This window comes from Ambystoma mexicanum, chromosome 1q (genome assembly GCF_040938575.1).
Source record: "Ambystoma mexicanum isolate Mex_15411 chromosome 1q, UKY_AmexF1_1, whole genome shotgun sequence".
NCBI classification, from domain to species: domain Eukaryota; kingdom Metazoa; phylum Chordata; class Amphibia; order Caudata; family Ambystomatidae; genus Ambystoma; species Ambystoma mexicanum.
The window spans coordinates 388745949-388769655 of NC_090922.1; the positions used below are offsets into that span (position 1 = coordinate 388745949).

Genomic DNA, 23707 nt, shown 5'->3' on the forward strand with positions numbered 1-23707 from the left:
TGGTGCTTGTATTTGTTTAGGATCACATGGACCCAGCAAGTGCTAGCATGACACAAAACAGTGATTTTATACTTGCACAACCTGCTCTCAATTTGATACAAATACAGAAAACTAATGGTCTTATGGCATAGGCACCAGGGGCATTGTGTGAGGTTGCACACTTAGAGAGATAGTATGACAGAAAGGCCCACCTACTTTCGCTTCTGGGCAAAACTGGTAATACTCATGCCTAACTACTAGATGGCTGAAGATGCAAAGCATGTGATTCTAAACAGTTACTGATACTGACCTCCGTGCTGAGCTCAGAATACTTAAGGTCTGCATACATCAACACAACAGCAAATCTATCTTGCATTTTCCATCTCTCCCCATTACCCTTACACCCCTCTCTTTCATATCCACCAGATGTCTAGAAAGCATGCAGATGGCAGCAAAGTGTGGTATAAATCCCAGTAACATAGCATATACATAAATCTATCCACTATTGAAGAACATGTTGAACTTGGGAGATTGCAAACTGGCCAGGAGAATACAATTCTTCGTGTATATATTATTTGTATGTCTTTTTACTGTGTCTGCAATCAGTTATTTGTCTACATTAAGAATGTTACATGTAAAATATAGCTTTTAATAATTGTTCTCCCTTTTGAAAGGCACAGGCTCGTTGTCACAGGATTGGACAGAACAAAGCAGTGAAGGTTTACAGATTAATTACAAGAAACTCGTATGAAAGAGAAATGTTTGACAGAGCAAGCCTAAAGTTGGGGCTGGACAAGGCTGTTTTACAGAGTATGAGTGGAAGAGAAAACAGCGTTGGTGGGGTACGTTGATTTCTTTCTATTTACCACAGATGTATACAGACTATTGTTTACTACTTAACATTGTCAAGGCAAAATAAAGCATTTGCTTTATAACTGACCTTATTGGGGTATTAAGAGGCTTTTGGTTTAACTGTAAAAGTGCATATTTAGTGCCTTATAGGATAGCACAATGCATACATCTGCATGATGAAGTGAGCTACTTACATATGTATTATTTATTTACATTGCTGTGAGTCAAACGGTAATGCTAGGGAAAACATTAATCTTGTCTTAACCGACAAAGAATATTGAAATATATGAATGCCCCCAATGTAAAATCTTCATAGTCGCAAATAGGCAATCTATTTCCATTTTAAAACATTTATAAAGTTCAACTATCTTCTCCTGAGACACATCTTGGAACTGAAACTTAAGCGTAACTTAAGTGATAAGTGGGAGGAAAACTGAAAAGCTACCAGAGCCTTCCTAACATTAATATGGCTTTCTGTTTCAACTGAGAGTTAATTCAGTATTTGGGTTTCCAGGAGCAAGAATGGGCTGTCACCAATGATTGATTGATGAACGTGAAGGGCAGCTAACTTATGTCTTTGCATCTCAAATGTCTAAGTTGATTCTGGAATTTTGGGATAAAAAAAGAGCAGGTGATGGGATGTGCTATGACGTTGCACATACAACAAAAAACAGATAAACAATCGAGGGACTACACATTTCCACAAGTCCCTTGCTTCTTGTAATCCTGATGCCTTCCGCCTCCACATATCAGTAGCCAGGACCCCTTATGCCTCACATCCTGCAAGGGTCCCTTCCTCTTTCTTTTGGCAGCAAAACAGTTGCTCGCCCATGTTAACAAAAACCAGATCATCCAAATATAACAATGTCCAAATCTCCCTCCAAACAAGGGCAACGCTCCTGGAAACAACTGCTACTGCACCTCCAGTTGAACTTTGAACGGCACAAAAAGCTTACGGTCTGCCATGGTCGGCCTCCTCACGTCTCAGCTCCTACGAAGCAAGAAGAGAATGACCCCATCAGGGCGGGAATACACTTACTTTACTCCATAACAGATAAACATGTTATAGCTACAAGCATTACATCCCTCCAGCGTATTCCGGGCAGGAATAATGCTTGCCTCCATGTCTTTAATAGAATCAAGACTTCCCTGAGCTGTAAGGCTAGGTAATCATTATATGTCGCGGGGCGTGGCTTGGTGGCCATGGACTAGGACGTTTCTCTGCAAGTCTTCCGTTGATCCTACAATATCCTGGCAAGCACTAACGCTTAAACGAGTGTTCTCGTAGAAGAAATGAAGCATCTGATGTGGGAAGGAACCGGGAACAAGATGAACGTCTTGTGGTGAGGGCCCACAGCGCGAGGCCACGGCTGGGACGAAAAGTAAGGAAGAAGAAACCCGAGCTGCTGAAAGGAAAATGGCGCCTGCCTCACAACAAAGGACTCTACAGTGAGTCGGCAAACAAGGGAGCCTAAATGTGCTGAGACAGCGCTGGATCTTGGCTACCGCTGGCAATAAACACAACCAGGCAACACACTAACAAGAACATAAGATGGCAGCGTGAACCGCCCAGATTGGAGGAAAGCACGGAGTGATAGACCCCAGCAGCGTGGTGTGGGGAACAGAGGGGCGGATCGCTCTTCGCGGCGGATCTCTCCCCGGAGGTGCAGTGGTGTGGATCATGTCCAGGAGAGCCGGAGCTGGAATGCACCGCCCAATATCGGGGGGTAAAAAGAGCTTAACTGAGAGGGATTTACCCTCCCCATGGTGGCAGAGCGACCAGAGCTGCATTGTGGGACTGGCTGACGGATGGGCGAATATGGAAGGGAACTGCCAGCGGGGTGAGTCGTGGTGCTGCGTGGCACCCGTGGAGGCATAACAGGGTCTAAGTCCCAGCCTGAAGGCAGCGCAAACAACGTAGGAATATTAGTATTCCAGGCTGTTGCAGACGACGAGGCTGGGGGGAGCTGCCCGTTCACTGGAGGATAAGGAAATACTGCACACAAAGCGGCCGGAGACCTGGAGAATTACAATGTATCCGCAAGGGAACATCTATAAACAATAGGTTGCGGATGCACTGTAGCAGCCAAACTAGCGCCCCGGAGAAGGAGGGGCGGGGAACAATATGTAGTGGATTTGAAGCTGCTGCAGGGCTAATGGTGCGGTTGTGAAACGATACAGAGCCCTAGGCGGAAAGTGCTTCCAGGGAAGAATTTGTTACTGTAGAAGTTTACGGATACAGCAGACAAAGGGAGCAAGATGGCGTCCACCCGACGGTGACACGAAAGGCAAAACACAGAAGAGTCGGGAGAACGAGACACAGGCCCACTTTTTACCGAAGCAGACTGGGGGTACTGAAGACAAGTAGAAGGAGCAGATTGGTGATTAGCGCACGTATGCCCAACCGAGAACTGCCTGTCTCCCGACAGTCTCGAACAGGGTATGCCCCGCACCCGCAGCGCGTAACACCAGCAGGTCCAGCTGGCCTAAACAAGGCTTCCACACTCGCGCCTGCAGCGCAACTTGCTTTACATTTCCAGGCTGTTGGGATTTACTTTCTGCCTCGCGTCCGCAACACGGGTGCATTTGAGTGACCTGATGCCTGCAAACTGCTTCCCTGCATCGTGCCTGTAGCGCCTGCTCACTGGAATGACCCTGCCACATGGAATTGGTGCTTCTTCATCGCGCCCGCAGCGTGAGTTTACCTAAAGGAATTGGTGCCCACAAACTCCTCTTCAACACGGAGTCAGCAGTGCCTGCTCAAGTCAATGGAATTGGATGCCCGAACATAACTTGCCCACATTGAGCCCGCAGTGCATGGGTACTGTGGGGGACCAGTGGTCCACAGCTCCCTTTCCACATTGCATCCGCAGGGCCGGCTCATTCAAATGAACGTGAAGCCCATAAATCACTCTTTATACTGCACACGCATCGCGTGTCCATGGAGGAACCTGGTGTATAAAACCTCCACCCTGGGTCGAGCCCGCAGAACCTGCTCAGTTGCATGAACCTGATAACTAGGAACTAACTCTCCAAATCGTGCCTACAGCGAATGAACATTGTACGCGACCAGAATAATCACTGTCCCAAGAGTCTGCAGTGAGCCCCTAGTTCGGAGGTGAGGACATAATAGTAGCCGCTGCGGTTGGCGGTGTGAGAAAGTAGGCACGGAAGCCCGGCGGAAACACTGTGGCACCTGTCGGAGGAGAACGCGGATAAAGGGGAGATAAATATACACACAAACGGAAGCACGGACAATAAGCATCCCATGGGGCACTGGTAGACCAGGACGAAGGGGACACAAGTAAAACTTGTGGGGATATTGTACTGCACCGAGGGGAGGAAACTTGACCAACCCGACGCCCAACTGGTGGCGGGAGGAAACGGTGGCGCAACTCAGACTGCGGAGCAGACAGGTTGCCTGACAGGAAGGCCCCAACAAGAGAGGGGGGAAGAACCAGAGGAGAGACACCACTGCATAACGCAGAGAAAGCAAGCGGAGGAGCAGCGGCATGGCGGCCAAAAATAATAAAGCCAAAGGGAAGCAACCAACAATAGACATTTTTACCAAACGGGCACAATCACCGGAAGCATCAGCACCGGCTAAACGAGCTACTCAAGATAGAATTGCCCCCCCCCACGACACGACCATCACATCCTAGAAGCCATAGTGGAATTGAAGGATGGATGGGGAAGCAAAATCGACACGGCCATGGCGGAGTTGAAAGCTGCACTCGAAACCAAAATTGATGCGGTTAGTGTGGATGTGAACTTGTTGAGACAAGATGTAAGGGCGCTAGCTGAACGCACAGGCAGCCTAGAAAAGAAAGTACAGACCAACGCGGAGACCAGCGCAGCCACCGCCAAGGTGGTGCATAAATTGCAGCAACAGGTGCGAAACCTGGAAAATCGAGCTGAGGAAGCAGAAGGGCGAGCACGCCGCAACAACATACGGGTGGTGGGCCTGCCGGAAGGGGAAGAAGGTACGGACCCCACAAACTACATGGAGAACGTGCTCATACAGGAGATTGGAGCAGGGGAGCTCACACAAGGATTCACGGTAGAGAGAGCGCAAAGGGCTTTGACCAGGAGGCCCCAACCAGGAGCTCCTCCCCGAGCAATTATAGCCAAGATCCTGAACTACAAAGACCGGGAGAAGATCCTTGAATATTTCCACAAAGTCGGAACAGTATACAGAGCGTCAGCGACCATCACAGCGTATCCGGATTATACCACACAGGTACAAAGACAACGACTACATTACATGGCAGTCAAGAAGCAGCTGCGAGAATCTGGATTTAAATACATGCTGCTGTACCTGGCAAAACTAAGAGTCTTGCACAAAGGAAAAGCTTTCTTCTTCGAGTCGCCCGAAGAGGCAGTGAACTGGCTAGATGCACAGGGCTGCCCAGCGGAAGCAAGAGAGCGAGACCAGAACAGACAAGATAAGTGAAGCAACAGCATGGGGGAAGTAGAATGTGGTTGAGGCGAAACTAGTAGACAAAATGAGAACACAGCCATATAGAAAGTGGAAGCTATAGACAGTGGGTGACAAGAGAGCAGTCTAAATATTAGAATTGAGATAATAACTGTTAAGATAGTGTCACAAAGAGATGAATAGCACATTGCCATTAGTGCGGGAGCAACAGAGCCAGTGCGTTCTCACCCCTAGTAGTTAGTAGTCGGGACATCATTAGGGTGGACCCCCTGCTGGGTTCTTTTGGTAGGACTAGATGCAGGATAGCCCGAGATCCAGAGATGGAGCTGGGCACCAGTTGGGGAGGGGCGGGAGGGAGAGGGAGGGGGAGTTGAGTAGTTGGAAGGGTATTAACGGCGGGAGGGAGGGGAGTTAGGGGTTTGGTAGAGTTATTAGTAAAGGCAACAAGCTTACATACATGTGCTTCTGAGCTTGAAGCAACTGTCCAAGAAAGGAAACAGAGGGGATAAGGTAGAGAAGATAAAAATGGGAGACCTTAGGATAATCACCTGGAATGTGAGGGGGCTTAACAGTTATCTGAAAAGGAACAAAATTATGATGTATTTAACGAGACAGAAAATAGACATAGCCCTAATACACCAAACGTACCTCACGAAAGAGAAACTAGTGGTGATAAAAGAAAATGGAAAGGGACCACCATAGGCGCAACTTACTCAACCTATGCTAGAGGGGTGATCACTTGGGTGGCACCACATGTCCTCTTTCAACTGCTACAAACCACAGTGGACGGAGAAGGGAGAATGGTGGCAATAAAAGGGATAGTAAAAAACAGAGAAATATGCATTATAAATAGGTATGCCCCAAACCAAGACACAGTACCTTATTTCAAGACCTTATATGGGAAGATGAGCCCGTACCTGGGAGGAGCAGTGATATGGGGGGGGTGATTTTAACTGTGCACTAGACCCGAGCATAGACAGGTCAGACAAGAAAATAACCAAGCCCACCTCGTCTGCCAAGACCCTAAAGACCCTGCTAAGAGAATTCCCACTATAAGACATGTGGAGATTACACCACCCACAAGATAGACAATACTCACATTACTCAGCTCCACAAAACCTGTACACATGACTATATTATATGTTGGCTTCACAGGAGATAGTAGCTGAAATAGTGCAATCAGAGTACAAAGGAAGGGTCCTTTCGGACCACTCATCTCTGGTCACAACCTGGCAATACTTGCCTCCAAGAGCAAGGATCCCAACGTGGCGACTAAGAGCAGAAGCACTGAAAGACATGCCATTTAGGGAAGACCTAAGAGAGGAAATCATGGACTACTTTGAAAAGAACAGGGGGAGTGTGAGATCAGCTGGTAATTTATGGGAAGTGTTCAAGGTGGTGATAAGAGGCGATGCCATAGCCAAATCCAAAGGGTTGCAAGGAGGTATACAAAGGGAATTGCATAAGGCAGAAGCGGAACTGGAAGCAGTGATGAAGGAGGGCAGTGACCCTAAAGAGGATGCAGAAACAATAAATCAATTGCAGAAAAAAATGCATAGAACTCTGGGGGAGATTGTGTAACTTAAACTATAAGAAGTATATAGAGAGACAACATGAGGAGGGAGACAACCCAGGCAGACTGCTAGCGTGGCTATTCAAAAGTGAGACCACCAGGTCAACAATCAGAACGGTTACGGGAGAGGGCGGGCAAATAGTGGATACCCAAGAGGGAGTAAACAGAGAGTTCCTTGAATTGTATAAGCGACTATGCCGAGATGAAGGAGGGTGTGACGATGGTGAAATAAGGGAAACACTAGATAAGATATTGGGCTACCGAAAATAGGCACTGAAGAGAGAGAAGAGCTAGACGCGCAAATCACATTAAAAGAAATAGAAGCGGTGGTGGAGCAGCTACCCACTGGCAAGACCCCGGGAACAGATGGACTCCCTAGTGAGTTCTACAAAAGATATAAGATGGAAGTGCTACCCCCGCTGCTTGCAATGTTTAATGAGGCATATGAATCCGGAACACTGCCAGAATCTTTGAGAGAGGCGATCATCATCCCCCTCCCCAAACCTAATAAGCCGACCGCGGACTGTGGGTCATATAGACCATTGTCGATGTTAAACCAAGACAGCAAAATACTCACGTCTGTGTTGGCAAATCGAATGAAGCAGGTTATAAGCAGATTAATACACCCAGACCAGTCAGGATATGTTCCGTGTAGGAACATATTGGATAACCTCAGACGACTCCACCAAGTCATAGAACATACAGCCGGAGACTTGAGCGAGATTGCAATCATATCATTGGACGCAGTGAAGGCCTTTGACTCGGTCAAGTGGCCCTGGCTGATGGCATCTCTGAGAGAGTATGGGATGGGCCCTGGGTACCTCAAGTGGGTGAGACTGCTGTACAGTTCACCGTTAGCCAGGGTTAAGACAGGAGCGGTCATCTCGGAGAGATGGCAACTTAGCAGAGGCACTAGACAAGGTTGCCCTTGGTCCCCGATGCTATATATCCTAGCGCTGGAACCCCTACCGATATACTTGAGACAACAATATGAGGAAATCGGGATCCACACGAAAGGGAGATCGCACCTTATTACATGTTTTTGTACTTCAGATACCCGGAGGAGAATCTCCAATACATTCTGGAGGCTATGGAGCGATACGCAGATCTTTCTGGCATTGCAGTCAGTCCCCAAAAATCGTGCATATTCCCTCTGGGGAGGTAGATAGGGATGCAGGAGGAACAGCTGCCAGTTCTGCAAATACCGTGGGTGACTAGCACGTTCAGATACTTGGGGATTGACGTTTACCACACTGTAGCAGCGGAATATAAGCATAACATTGAGAAAGCAGTTGGGAATATAGAAAGCAGTATGAAATTTTGGGCTAAGCTTCCCCTGGCCATGATGGGTAGGGGGCGTTGTTGAAGATGGTGGTGTTGCCCAGATTATTGCATTTGTTTGGGAATATACAATATATGATACTGAAGCGCCTCTTCGTTAAACTCCAGAGCATGTGTAGAGGCTTCCTCTGGCACGGAACTAGGAATAGAATTGCCTTATGGAAACTACAAAACACGCATGAAAAGGGGGCATAAATTTACCCAATTTCGAGATTTATCACTTGGCTAGTCAGCTGCAATACTTGGCCAAATGGTTAACAGAAGACTCGACATCAGAGTCCAGGCTACTGAGAGCAGAATGTGCCCTGTTTTTCCTAAAAGAAATGATCTGGTTGCCCCATTCTGAGATAGCAGGGCGCCCTGGGATGGAAGATGTGGCGAAAGGCTTGTCGGGTTACGGAGAACCCGGACCCGTGCTCCCCGCAGGTGCCGCTAGTAGCATTGACCGGAGGAGACGATCAACTGAGGAGGACTATCCGCAAGCACTGGGAACCAGTGGGGGTGGCAACAACGGGGGATATATGGCAAGACGGAGTGGCTCAGGAATTTGGGGAGCTGGCAGAGGAGACGGGCTTGCACGTAGGGCAGCACATTACTTACACTAGACTAGTCCGTAAAATCAGGAATACATGGTCTGGAGCAAAGCTGGAAGAAAAACCTGATATAGTTATAGAAACAATATATGATTTAGTGGAGGGGGGGTCATGAAGTCTCTCGTCTCTACGAGATGTTGATGTCCAGGGTAAGAAAGGAGATCGCTCAACTAAGACGAGATTGGGAGGAGGAAACTGGGGAACTCATGAGTAGTGGACTATGGGGGCGGGTAGAACGGTACCACAAAAAAGTATCTAGGAACGCCAGGCTACAGCAAATACAACTACATGTCACCCATAGGGCATACTTGACCCCACAGAAGATAGCACGGTTCAAGGAGGCGAGACGACAGACATGCCCCAAATGTGGAGAGGAAAACGCAGGGATGACCCACATGTTTTGGGCGTGTGCAGAAATTGGGACGTTCTGGGGAGAAGTTGCCCACAGACTAAATGAAAAAGGGGTGGAGTTGAAGATTGACTCGGTGTGGGCATGTATGGTAGGAGGGTTTCCTGGAACACGCCAACTGAAACATATCAGTAAGCTTAAGGACTTGGCCTACATACTAACCAAGCGCAGGATAACCATGGGATGGAAAGCAGGCCGCAGGCCAAGTGTAGAAGTGTGGTGGAGTGATCTCCAAAAATTGACTGAAGCGGAAACTGCAACATGGCAGGAGGCAGTACATAGGGGAGGAGAGGAGGAAACGGAAACTCTGATGGCCTGGAGGCACTTGGTAGCCACATTGTATGGAACTGCCCAGGAGGACACAAGTGAGCATGGATCCCATGAGACTGCAGAAGGAGAGGTTCCCTCAGATGAAAGACTAATGGAAGACGAAATGGATTAGGCTCGAGTTGGGAGGAGGGGGAGGGTAGAAAACATGATGATGTCTATATAATGTTAATGTAACACACAAATATTGTTTGAGGTTTTGTTAAAAGTTGATTGACTGTTGTAAAAACCAATAAAAAATGTTTACAAAATCCCCCAAAAAATCATCATTATAGGTCAAGACCAGAGGTGAGCATTATGCTTGTACAAAGCTATTCATTACAGTTGCAGCAATTTCAGACACCGGCTTAAAGTAAAATGTCTTAAAGGTGGATTCTGAAGACCAGTCAGCCGATGTCATAATGTCTTGCAAGGACACCCCTGATACGAAAACTTTGGATGTCATAGCGCCTCTAGCTAAATGCGCACTAAAAACGTTCAAATCTATACCAGCCCAATGTATGAATTCCCTGTCCCACTTTGAGTCGGCGGTGTGAGTAACCTGAAGGTGTCTCCCTGGCTAGTCCCCGGGGATCTCCCATCCAGGTGGCCAGGACACGGCCATTGCTATTGGATCCAGTTCCTGGGGGTGGACCAGTGAGGGAGCATCACCTGGTTGGGGGCGGGGGTGTCCTCAGTGAGTGGAAGTGGGACACTGACGGCTGTGACACGGTATCCCCCTTCTTTTAACACCTTTTCCCCATCCTACCATGTAGGACATTAAAAACCACAGCCCTCCCCCAAATCCCCTTTTAGGACACAAACACTTTCGCACGACACACCAGAGAACAGACTAACACCAGAGCTGTTTATCTGACATGTCCCAATACAAGGGTCGGGGAACTGATCAGAATCACACACACACCTAATGGCCCATTCCCTTCCACACAGGGATAAAAGATGGAGCAAGAGAGCACAGGGAGAGCAAGACAGACCGCACAATGAGACAGCTATCCAGGTTCGGCAGTTCAAGAGGAGGAGAAAGGCAGCAAATATCGAGAGGCTGACGAGGAGAGATACAGCCTTGCTCTTTTCGACAAAACCCTGCGAACCCTTCGCTGAGAGAAACGCAAGACTGGGGACAATAGCCCCAGTGTGCTGCAGCAGATGTCAACGGTACATGGAGCGTATCGACGCCGATAATCCGGAGCGAGGGATACTCCTGCTTCCGTGGTACCGGGCTTGACTGCAGTGAAAAGGAAAGCCAAGCAGTTCATTACAGCCGGTGAGTCGAGAGGAGAGCCAATAAGAACGGGGCTATGATGAATGAAAGTTATAAAATGAGAAAGTTCAAAGAACTGTAAAATTATAAAGGGGAGACCAGCTGCAGAAGGGGACCAGCACAACGTGGGTGCTGCTCTGAGAAACTCTGGTCGATACCCATCTGAATAGAACTACAGAAACGAAAAGGCCGTAGGAGAGCCGCCAAGATAGGTTAAAGTGGTCATGCAGGAGGTCAAACAAAATCCCTGCAGTCCAAAGCCTTTGATCTACAGACTGTAAAGAAAGTAAGGGAATTGAATCCTGCAAACATTTGTTAATGTGAAGTTGGTAAGAGTGAACCCTACTGAAGGATGCTAACGAGTAGGGGGCAAGTCTAAAGTCCCAAAATTCAGTGTGATGATACCAGTGAACCCGACTGAGGGATGCCCACAGGAACGGTTTAAAAGACATTGAGATTTGTGAAAGAAGGAAAAGCCATAGTGAATCCGGTGGAGGGAGGCTGAAATTAAACAACGGGTCTGCACCCAAAAGAGGGGAACCCAAGGTGAAGCCACCACCTGAGAAATACATGAAATAGAACGTTGTGTTTGTTAATTTTTCATATGGTAAACCTATCAGGCCCTCGGGACCAGGAAACAAATCCCTGAAGGTCTTGATATTGAAAGAAACTGTTTTAGTATCCAAGCCCGGAAGAGGGAGATCCAATGGGTGAAAAGCAATCACCCAAACCATGAGGAACAGGGTTCAGAGCCCGGGAGAGGGGGACCCAGGGGTGATGTGCCCTCACCCTAAATAAAACAAAACCAGGAAACGAACTTTCATTTTGTTAAAGGAACTTTTGTTTTGTTGCTTGAGAAACTCAGGCCCTCAAAGGCAAGAGACTTTCAAGGGAACAGAGATTTAGCCATCGAGGCTTCTGATGAACTGGAACAGAACTGTTGACTCGTGCTGAAGAAGCTAGAGTGTGTGCTGTGCTTCAAGATCCCACCTTACCCCGTGTTCAAAACATGGGGAAGGAAGAACCAAGCTACCGCATCCTGACATATTATTTAGGAACACTTCTTTCTTTTCCTGAAAAACATCCCACACCCTTTTTGTAGTAGTTCTAAGGTTTGGCAATAGGTTTCTTAGTATAAACCCTTTTTATTTTGATGCAACAGCACTGGGACTGCCTTATTTTCATTTAATGGTCGACGCTTGCTCTTATCTTAGATTTAGGTTTAGATTATGCGTTTTTCCAACCTGAATACAGTTTGATAAACACCCTTGAAATGTGATCACTTGTGTCTGTCTTTACTGTTGCCACCATGAGTGCCTTCCAGCAGCCACTGCATGAGAAGATTTCCTACGCGCTATGAGCAACTGGGACACCCCCGCACGGCCTAACTCCTGCCGTTGCCAGCTTGTAATCTTTGATACATTTCTCTACACATAACTCGTTGTTATCAGGAAAATAAGGATAGATCACTCTACAATCACTCTTAGTACACTTGGCGATGCTGAATGCTATGCCTTCCGAGTGGAAAATCATTCCAGCTATCTCCAGTGCTTAACATCAGATACCCGCCTACATGCTATCAAGCAGAGCAACATAGCTAGCTTCCCGGATAGCCTAGGCATAGACAATTGACCATTGACAGGCCAACCAAGAAATAAACTAAAAACTTCTTTCACGTCCCATAACACTTAGTATTTAGGTGTGGGAGGCTTATGTACTCCTACGTCTCGTCCCCTTTCCTCCATACTGTATGGACACCCCTCGCTAGGGATGTGAGACGGAACCTTTTTCACCAGAAAAATCGTCTTCCCCTTTAAATTTAGAGGCGCGGTCCTGGGAGCATGTGGTCCCCTGACTCCGCCCACCGGCGCCACTCCTCAGTCCTCTTTTCCGCGTTGATGGGAACGGACCGCTTTCACCAGCACTCCTGGGTTAGGCCTCTGACCTAGTAATTCCACGCACTCTACGGATAAGTACTTTTGTCTTCTTTTTTCTTGTCTTTAATCAGATACCTCTGACCTCTGACGCCACGCTCCTCCCCTGCGCATGTCAATGTCAGCGGGCTTCAGCAGGTGCCCAGCCTGCGAGGGGCTCTTCCCTACGTCCGACCCCCACGCTCTCTGCCTCCGCTGCCTTGGCCCCGACCATGGCTGGGAGGGCTGTACCACGCGCAACGCGCTGACACCACGCGCTCTGAAGTAGCTCGGTGGAGGGAGCTCTTTGGATTGTCGCCTCCAGAGGACTTAAGGAATTCATCAAGCACAACTCCAGGCCCAAGGTAGGGGCACTGTTCTCATCTCCACCCCGTAAAGGCGACTCCTTCCCCAGGAAGCGCATGAGCGGGAGGGACCTCGCAAGTTCTAGTACCAGTGCAGGTACCGAGGCTGCTTTAGCTACTGGCCGCCAGCCTGAGGGGTCAAGAGATCCTACCGGTGACTACGCTGAGGGACAGCAAGATTCTTTTACTGTGTTTCCGTCCAAGGGGCTACGCCCTAGTACCGGACAGATGTCTTAGGGGGCGCCTGTACGCAGCACTACCGGTGCCTACCAGGCCCCTTCCTGAGGTGCAGGGTAGGCTTCAACCTCCACCGCCAAGAATCCTGAAAGTGGCCGGGCCCAGCGCAGCAAGCGCCACGACACAGGCATGTGGCATTGTATTGCTCGCCCAGAGTGCACGGACAGTCATTAATCACCAGTGCAATTGCAGAGCCAATACTTTAAACGCAGGTAGACGACGCAATGACTTACAACCACACGCACCCTTAGAAAATAATGAGCACTTATACGGCTATTTATTCAAAGCTTGGAAGCAACAAGTGATAACACAGAAATAAATCACAGAAAAGACAGAGAATTCCAAAGAAAATACATCACCGTGAACGTAACTGAATCCCTCATCTCGCCGAAGCTGCTGGAAGACCCCGATAACAGCCAGGCCGAGAGCACAGCAGCCCACAGGCATGCCAGACAAAGGCGTCCCCCTTCCGACCGAGGTCTTTGTACTTGTCCCGTCTGACCGTTGAGGGGTTCCGCATAGATGCACTCCTCAAAAAGGGGTGGTAATTTCTCGAACCTTCTGGCAATGCACTTGCGCATTGATGGGCAACCGTTGGTTGCCAGCTGGGTCAACCGACAGTAACCTCATGGAGCAAAGCGCTTCCCTCCTCCAAACGCCACGGAAAACAGTCCCATAACTCATAACAAGACATAACAAAACCAGCTTTCCCAGCAGAATTTCCTTGACTGCATACCAGGTTTGGAAAGCATGTTTTCTTCAGCAAAGTAAATTCACCTCTGAGCAAAATACGTACAGCTTTTCACTGGGCATGAAGTAAATATCGATTATGGCTCTGAGTGCCCCCAGAATACACTGCGCACCACCGCCATGTTTTATCTCAAGCATAACAGGCATGCAGCCCGACAGGTTGTCCGCCGGGCCAGACAAAATGGCGGCTCGCCCGACACCATCCCCATTTGGGGACCAGGTAGGGGAATGAGTTTCCTATTGGGACTGGTCTTCACCGGGCACGTGGCCTATGGCATACCCTTAAGCGTCACAGGGCAGAAGCACACTGCATCTAGCACAGTGCAGTGGACCCTGGTCTCAGCACCATCAGGGCCCAATGCCCGCGCCACCAATCTCTCCAACGGCATGTGAAGGCAGTTTTTTTTTTTTTATTCCTGACTCTTAGGTGGTCTCGGGAGATGGGCATTATCCTCAAGGATGTGATCAGGGACATGCTCCCTCCGGTTCTGCCGCAGGCACCCACGGCCACTCCGTCCTTGGTTCCAGCACCTCCGGCTCCGATGCAGCCTCAGCTGCCCACATCAGTCCCCACTACACCCTCTCCCACCTCTCCAACAGTCTTGGCAGCCCCATATCCCCCACCGCCGGCTTCTATCAGTACGCCACAGCCCCCGGTGCTCAGCACTCCTCTAGCTGCACCTGACCAACGCAAAAAGACTAGCCTTAAACCTCATTCTGTACAGCTTACCAACAGGCGCCTTGACGCAGAGTTTAGGCAGATATAGGGGGATCCCCACTTGCTGTTGGCACACCCCCAGCCACACTCCTCGGAATCTACTCCAAGCCACAGTCGTCCTCGGCTACATCAGCCTCTGCACTCCTGGGTAAGGAGGAGAAGATCCTGAAGCATACGGAAAAAAAAATCTATTCCAGCGCTTCCCTTCATCTTCGTCAGTCCAATGCGGACGCTATGCTCGCTGTTGCCAACCAAAGGCTCTGGCGGGAAATCGCTGACTTCCTTCCGGAACTTCCGGTGCAGAGCCAGGCGCGCTTTAAAGTGGGGTTGGCGGAAGCTAAGATTGTAGCGCGGTACATAATGAGTCCACGGTGGTGCACATTGACACCTCAGGTTCTGCCATTTGCATTGCTACTGACATGAGAAGAACAGCCTGGCTACGGCTGACCAAGTTCAACTGTGACGTCCAGGAGCGTATACTGGACCTTCCTTTCGATGGTGGCAATCTGTTCCATTCCACTACAGACAAGGAACTTGATAAGAAGAAAACAGTTCCTAGACTGCCAAATACTTATCCATCCTCACTAAGCCCACTCCTAAGGCATATAGCCAGATAAACCAGCATTCAGACAAGGGTCAGTCTTTCAGAGGTTTCCGGGGCTTCCAGGAAAGACAGTCCAGGCAACTGGACAGATTCCTGAGGCAGCACCGGCGCAAGAAGCACAAGGTGGCGCACAAGGGCTTTTTCCAGTCCCCCTCCTCAGCCCCAGCCTCAGAGGGCAAAAAGGCATGACACGCCCATCCAGATCCGCAAGTCCCCGGTGGGGGGCAGGCTTGCCCTTCACTCCCCACGCTGGCTTGCAAGGTTTGCAGACCCCTGGATCCTCTGTAGTATCCACGGGCTTCCGCCTACCTCTCCCTCCTTCTCATCCCCTTCCGCTCCCACAGATTGGGACAGCAACTCTGTTGGCGGAAATATGCTCGCCCTCTCGTAATCAGGCAGTGGAGGAAGTCCCAGCCTCCCAGCGGGGTCTGGGCTTCTATTCACTGATTTTTGCCATACACAAGAAGAACCAGGCAGGCCTGAGAGTTTTGTTGGACCTTTCCACCTTCAACCTTTCCCTTCCTCGTAAACGTTCAAGATGGTTACCCCAGCGCTTATAGTGGAGACATTGTGCACGGGAGACTGGATGTGCTCCCTGGATCTGAAGGATGCTTACCTACACGTCCTGATCTGGCAACCCCAACGGTGCTATCTGAAGTTCAGGATCATGGGTTTTAATTTCCAATACAAGATTGTACCCTTTGTCCTCAGTTCGGCCCCCAGGGTCTTTACAAGACTGATGAACGCGGTGGCAGCCCTGCTCATGGCTCAAGGTCACCACGTCTATCCATACCTAGACGACTGGCTTGTCAGGGCAAGGTCTCCGGAGGCAATCCACCACACCACCTCCGCCCTCATGAATGCACTACACGAGTTGGGATTGTCCATCAATGTCAAGAAGTCACAGCTGGAGCCCACGCAGAGTATAACGTTCCTTGGCCTCATCTGAGATAAGAGCTCAGAGAGAATGTTCCCTTCGGAGGACTAGATCACAGCCATCAAGAGGGCCAGGCTGCATTTTCTCAGCAGAGCAGTGACCTCCGCGTGGTGCTACCAACACATCTTGAGCATCATGGCGGCATGTCTCCTGGCGGTGCCACACACAAGGCTCAAAATGAGGCGATTGCAGTTGTACTTCCCAGCCTCCTCGAGTCAGGAGAAGGGTTCCCAGGCGGAGCTGGTCAGCATCCCACTTTATCTCTACAAGGACCTAGTCTGGTGGAGCACAGACGACAAGTTGCGGATAGGCAGGCCCTTTCGTCAACAAGCACTGCAGGTTATCATCACCACTGACTCATCCCTAGAGGGCTGGGGAGCTTACCTTGGACAGCCACAGTGTCCATGGTGTATGGTCCCGTCAGAAGCAGGCGGCCCACATCAACTGGCTCGAGTTGATTGCCATCTGGCTCGCTCTCAAAGCCTTCCTCCCGATGATCAGTTGCAAAGCGATCCTTATTCATACAGACAGCTCCACCAGCATGTATTACATCAACAAGCAGGGTGGCACCAGGTCCACTCCCATCTGCACTCTAGCAGTCAACATTTGGGAGTGAGCTCTGGTGAACAACATGCACTTGGCAGCAATTCACATCCCAGGGGAGTCCAACCTGGAGGCGGACATACTCAGCAGGCTGGGTGCAGACAACTACGAATGGCAGTTGGATGAACAGGTCCTTCAGGGCATCTTCGACAGATGGGGTAATCCTCAGGTGGATCTCTTCGCCACCTGGTCCAATATGAGGTGCGTCCTGGCAGGGACAGGGCTGGGGCTCTCTGGGCGACAAACTGCAGATCCAGTGGAGCAACATGAACGTGTATACCTTCTCTCCTACTCCCTTGGCCCACAGGGTAATCTGCAAGATCCGGGAAGCCCAGCACCTCGTATCATCCTGATAGCTCTGTGGTGGCTAGCAAGTCCATGGTTCTCTGTACTTCTCAGCCTGTCGGATCAGGCCTGGGTGCACCTTCCGCTGGGCCCGGGTACCTGCACTTTGGATGAAATGCTACCCTTCTCTGCACACCTTGCAGACTCGGGGTTGCAGGTGGAAACATGTTGGCCCTATATGGCGGACATCAGAGCCTACCGGAACTCGTTGGAGGAGGTATTTTCATCCTCTAATCCGGTAGTCAAGACACCTGGCGAGACTCACCAGGCTTTACCCACCTATCAAGAAACCACACCCGGTGTGGGACCTCAGTGCATAAACCATTCGAACCTATGGCGTCTGCTGACATCTGGCTAGTCATCATTAACACAGCCCTCGTGGTGGGCCTTACATCTGCACACAGGATCAGTGAAATCCAGGCACTGGTGGCTTCAGAGCCTTGTACTACTTTTCATAAGGACAAGGTGTTGCTTAGAACTCAGCCCACATTCTTACCTAAGGTGGTCTCCTCTTTTCACCTGAATGAGGAGATAGTCATACCTACTTTCTTCGCGGACCCGAAGGATGACGCTCAGAGGGTTCTGCACTTTCTAGATGTCAGGCGTGCTCTAAAATTCTACCTGGCCAGAACCAGGAGCTTCCGCTAATCAGATGCTCTTTGTCACCTTCGGTGGGTCAAAGCCCAGCTATCAGGCTTCCAAGGCCTCCATAGCAAGGTGGATGGTTATGCCTATTAAGGTGGTGTACGAGGGGCAGCATACACCTCTCCCAGCAAATATGCATGCCCCAGCTATCAGAGCTAAGGCCATGGCGGTTGCTTTCCAGTGGCATGTCCTGTGGCAGGTCATCAGCAAGGCAGCTACATGGGCTACGGCCTAGGCCTTCTGCAAGCACTACTGCTTGGATGCCAGATCCAGGTCAGACACAGCATTTGGTCAAGCAGTGTTAAGGAACTTGTTTTCTTAAGAGGGGCAGCTCTCCACCCTGGGGCTGCATTCAGTTGTAATCGCCCATACAGTATGGCGGAAAGGGGACAGGATGTAGGAGTAATTATAATTATAATTATATATAATATATAACTGTAGTGACAACATACTCCTAGTCCATAGTCCCCATTCCTCCAAACGTCCCACCATCCTCCCCCTAATAAAACTAGTGTCATAAGGCAATGGTAATATTGTCAACATGTCAGTGGCACCGGTGGGCTTAGGCAAGGGAGCGAATGCTCCCAGGGCCACGCCCCGTCTAAATTTAAAGGTGGAGATGATTTTTCTGCTGAAAAAGGTTCCATCTCCCGTCCCTAGCGAGGGACGCCCACACAGTATGGAGGAAATGGGACTATGGACTAGGAGAACGTTAGTCACTATGGGGAGTAACTTATAATTAATCTCACACGTTTTAGGAGTCGTATAACTGTTGGGTGCTTTCCAATAGGTTTACTGGCCACCTTGTCGTGTCCGGCAGATATTGCTGATCAATAATGCCTGTCTCGCGCGAGCGATCAGCAAAAAAAAAAATGGAGCACCTGCACTACAGGGTCAGAAACGGAATGAACACCTTGTTGTCTATACCAGTTTTCCCATTTGTCCCATGCAGTGCCTTAGCTCCGCAGGGCGGAAGGCGCCCATGAGTCCCTGATGAAGTCAGCAGCGAGCTGCGAAATCGCTGGCAGCTCCCGTCTCTGCAAGCTATCAGCTGTAAGCTCCTCTTGTCGATCAGCAGGTGCATCTGACCAGTCGGGTTCTGCAGAAGGTACTGCCTGCACAGAATCATCCTCAGAAAATCAGAGGAAAGTTCCATCACTACTGGAAACCTGTCATGATGCCTACCCCCGGAGCACCAGGCCAGGCCCAGCACCCCCGGGAGCAGGCATCATGCCCCCGGGTAAAAGCCCAGCGGGCCCTTATAGGGGCTCTTTGGACTCTGTCCTGGCGCCGTTGGCGCCAGGCTCATGTTGGACATCAGTCCTGGCGCCATAGGCGCCACGCTCATAAAGGAAGGTGTTTTGTGCACTTACCTAATGCAGACCATGCTGCAAGATTCAGGCCTCCCTGAGACCTGAAAGGGACTATTTTTTCATTGGGACTATTTTGCCACTCGGGCGTGGCCAGGGAAGGATACTTACCTGGAACTACTTTGGGGGCTATTTAAGCCACGCCCAGACAGTAGCTCACGTTTCGCGTTGTTCTGCATCCAAGCAGCTAACGCTCACCGTGTCTGCTCCTGGATCTGGTCTCCAGCCACGCCCGCCTGGATCCTGGAACACCTGTAAGGAAAGAAGAGAAAAGTGAAAACCAAGAATTTTATCAAACTTGTTACCTGCATCCGAACCTTCACGCCAGCGTTCCTGAGAAAAGACTTTCATTTAAAAGCACTGCGTTGCTCGCTGCAGCGCCGCGCTTCACTCACCTGTCCTCGGAAGTTCTTCTGGCTCCACCGCGACTGTCTGCACCGGTCGCCACATCTCTGCGCCTAGGGGAGAGAAGAAGAGAAAAGGTGAGCAGAAGGAACATATGAGGAAAGCCTAATTTTCCGCCATAACACTTACCGGTCTTCTGTTGGTGGACCATTCCTCATTTCGGGTCGGCGCCGCTTCGTTGGCAGGTACCGCAGCCCGGCCCCTATGGGGAAAGGACAAAAGACATTACTGGAGGAATATAAAGACATTAAGAGGGATCGCCCCCATCGCTAACTCACCTGAGTTTACCATCGGCAATTCAATCCCTCAACGCATCGCCTTCATTCTGCACCTGAAATAAAGGACAGATCACAGGTTAGGAAGGCAACAGAAAAGGAGGCTCAACACTTGAACTTTTGTAATCTTCATACTTACGGCGTTCCGCTCGGAAAAGTCAAGTGGATTTTGCCAGCGCCATTCTGAAAACCAGTGAAGTAACTGGACAAACACGTGCCCCTGCACCAGAAGCAGGATGGAGAGTTCATCCTTTCAAACCATAAGGTGAGCTTCAACCGGGGATTTCGGAGGAAGTTAGAGAAGAACGAAGGGGGGAAGGGGGGAGCAAGCACACTAATCTGCAGACTGTTAATCCCCTTTCTCATCTGCAGAAGGATATTCCTACGTGCCAGACAAGCAAGATTTGAGGGTCCTGTTCAGTCGGTGTTCCGAGTTCTACGCATCACGCTCGAAGAGGCCACAGCAACCCAGACTAGAGCAGCGCCTCCGTGGGAGTCAGGTGAGCGCTACAAAACCAGACCTGGGATATTTCCACAGTGGGACTATTGCGACCCCTTCTGCACCCTCCCTCAGAACCAACCTTGTCATCGTGATGAATGAAGGGAAGGCGTAATGGACTGCTTCAGCCCAACTGGAGGAAGGCATCCGTTCCCATTGCTCCCGGATCCATCCTGCAACTGAAGTACTTGGGCGTTTGAGCGTTCAATCTGGACGCGAAGAGATGGAAGGACAAAGGACGCCAGACCTCTTGAAGTCATGCAAATATAGCTGGGTGTAACTTCCAGCCGCTGGAGTTTACAAGGTAGCGCAAGTTCCAATCCACAACCAAATTCTGCTCCCCTGGGAGATATTCTGCTCCAGACAGTGGTGCCAAAAGTCCTTTGCTAATTCGGCCAGCATCTTGGACTTTGTGCCCCCCATTAGTATTATGTACCAGTCTGCTGAAAGGTTGTCCATCTTCAGCAGGATACAACAATCGACTTTGTCTTTGGCAAAGGTGCGCACTGCTAATGCGCCTGCTAATAACTCTGGACAATTCATGTGCAAATGTAACTCCCCCATGGACCACTTGCCACCTGTCTGTAAGCTTCTGCATCTGGCACCCCAGCCGGCTCTGCTTGATCCAATTCTATGACTAGTTCTGGAACATCGCCGAAAATAGCCTGGCCGTTCTTCGCTTCCATATTCTGTAATCCCCATTCTAGCTCCTCTAGCACCTCCTTGCCTAGGGTGACTATCTGGTGATACCCTACTCCTTCGTGAAGGTGCCTGTTCTTCAGACTCTGCAGAGCTCTGTAATGCAGCGGTCTGGAAAGTAACACCTTAATCGATGCTGTTAGAAGCCTCACTACTCTGGCTGGATTGTGGAGCGAAATATTCTTCTCCCTGATCACTGAACTCAGCTCTTTTTTGATGGCTTTGAGCTTGTGCGTGAGTAGATCGAGGGTAGCTTAAATTCCATCCTCTCCCTGGACTTTAACTCCGACTTCCCATGTTTATCAGGAAACCGAGGGAGGTGATTAGAGCACAAACCTAGTGAACCTGCTCCTGGAGCGCAGCACTGTCTTGTGCTAGGATGAGGATATCCTCCAGGTAGATGATGATTCTGATTACCTGCTTTCTGATGGCTGCCGCTACTTGCCTCCCAATCTTCGTGAACGCTCATGGAGCTGAAACTAATCCGAACGGGAGACACTTGAACTGCCAAGCCTCCTTGTTCCACCAGAAGCCGAGAAATCTCTGGTGCTCTGCTGCTGTTGGAACGGTAAGGTAGGCGTCTCTGAGATCTAGCCTTGCTAGCCATCTACAGTGCCATTTTAGGTAAGGGCACCCATTCTCTATATTTGGGGTGTCTGATAGTTATTGGGTCGAACATGTTGCCTGTGTTGTCATCCTCTAATATTGGGGAACTCTTAGCTGGGTGTTTCTTAGGAACCTCCACAAATACCTTTGTCCTCTCCATCATCTTCATCAGGCGATTAACCACTGTCATCTTCCCCTATGTTTACCGCCCCTGGGGTAAAGCTCAGTATTAGGGGTGCCAGGTACAGTGTACTTTTTAAGCTGATAAGGAATAGTGCCAACTTCTGCTTGGATAAATCCAGCTTAGAGGGTCATCGGTGCTGCTTTCTATTTTTTCTTTTTCGTGTACTCTGCAATGCAGCCTTCTCTGTGCTTCTTGACGCGTGCAAGCGCACTGCTGTAATCCTCACCTTCACAGAGTTACTAAAGACTTGGTTGCTGGGAGGCTAGGCACCTCTGTGCGCTCTAATATACCGATCGCTGCACTTCATGACTGCTGTGCAACAGGGCAGAGCCCGAAAGTCGTTCTCGTTAGTTCCGCTTTTGAAAATCACAGCGTTATTTGGAAGTGACGTGTATTACGTCCAAGCTGTGATGCGATCTAAGCCATCGGAGCACTAGGGCCCGCCGCGGACGGATTCCGGTAATCAAAATTCACACTGCACAAGTGGGATGGCTGCCAAACTTGGGCGCATTCGCTCGCGGCTGCGGTCCCGGTCCCGACGTCTCTCCTAACCATTCACTATGCGCACATGGTTTTGACGAAGGCTTGCTGCAAACGCTCTACAGCATATCCGGCAATATATAGCGAGCGCTCTGTTTGACAAAATCACATGAAACTGCGTTTGTATAGGGAAAACAATACAAATATATGAATACAATCACAAAGGTATCCCACTCGCTACTTATCTTTGTGTGAGCAGCAAAAAGAGGATTTGAGACATAAGGGGTCCTGACTACTGATTGGTGGATGTGATTGGCCTTAGGACTACAAGCAGGAAGGGGGGGTGTGGATTTGTATTCTCTTGATCGTTTATCTATTTGGTTTTTTTTTAAAAAAATGAATAAATAGATAAAGTTTGAAGTTTTGAAGTGCTAAGGGATGCAGAATTTAAGAAAGTTGAAGCCTAATGCTCGCCTTCGGTCTTGATATAGAATTCACAAACAGGTTCTGCATTGAAATAATAAAAATGCTCACATGAGCCTGTTTCGAATGAGCATGGTGCAGTGGGCAATACGTGAAAGGTCTGTTCATTAATCTTTTTATGCTTTCCTTATTTTTATAGTGGGTCAAGAGAGGCATGGACCACTGCTTTCTTGCTTGATTGTTACCCTAGAATATCATGCACTCTGTCAGGAGGGAGCATGGTCTCGATGTTAAAGTATGCAAAGAGGTCTGCCAGCGTATCATTTGTGCTTATGCACAGCCCCCATAAATGCGTAATGCAGCTTTGTCAATAACGTGACCTGCACATTTCTTGTAGCACTTTCTTTAGTTTGAGTGATTGTGAGTCAGGCCCAGTATTTTGAATCTCCTCCTTGTCTATTCGAAGGTAATATACTGAGCACAGTGCAATAGGAATTGGGGCCCTGCGCTCCTAATGCAAAATAGTTTGGGATGCCACACTCTGCACATTTTGGAAGCCTGCATACGCAATATCTTGACAGACTCAATTGTTGACTTTGATATGCACTTAATGCATTTAATAGTACAAATCAGCCAAAAAAATGCAAATAAATGAACTATTGTTTTAGAGTGTTAAGGCCCTCTGTGTGAGGAGGTCCTGCCCGTGGACTTAGAAAGTGGAGGGAGTCACTCAGCCCATTCTGGAAGTCCTCAACGAAGGAAAGTGCATAGTTCAGGATGCCTGTGAGGAAGAGCAACATTTCCGGTTTGACAGTTGCAAAGACTGCATAGCGATATAACCAAATAAGTGCCCCCTCACGTTAACATCTGAAATCC

General features: G+C 49.3%; 1 protein-coding gene across 8 annotated transcripts in view; it reads left to right on the plus strand.

Moving 5' to 3' along the window:
- Positions 1–23707, plus strand: part of CHD9 (chromodomain helicase DNA binding protein 9) — a 3201601-nt gene that overhangs the window by 1960970 nt on the left and 1216924 nt on the right. For all 8 annotated transcript variants that reach the window (XM_069639531.1, XM_069639523.1, XM_069639522.1 and 5 more), the window contains one exon: positions 654–821. In XM_069639531.1, coding sequence (XP_069495632.1) covers positions 654–821 — 168 coding nt within the window. The remainder of the gene's footprint in view (positions 1–653; positions 822–23707) is intronic.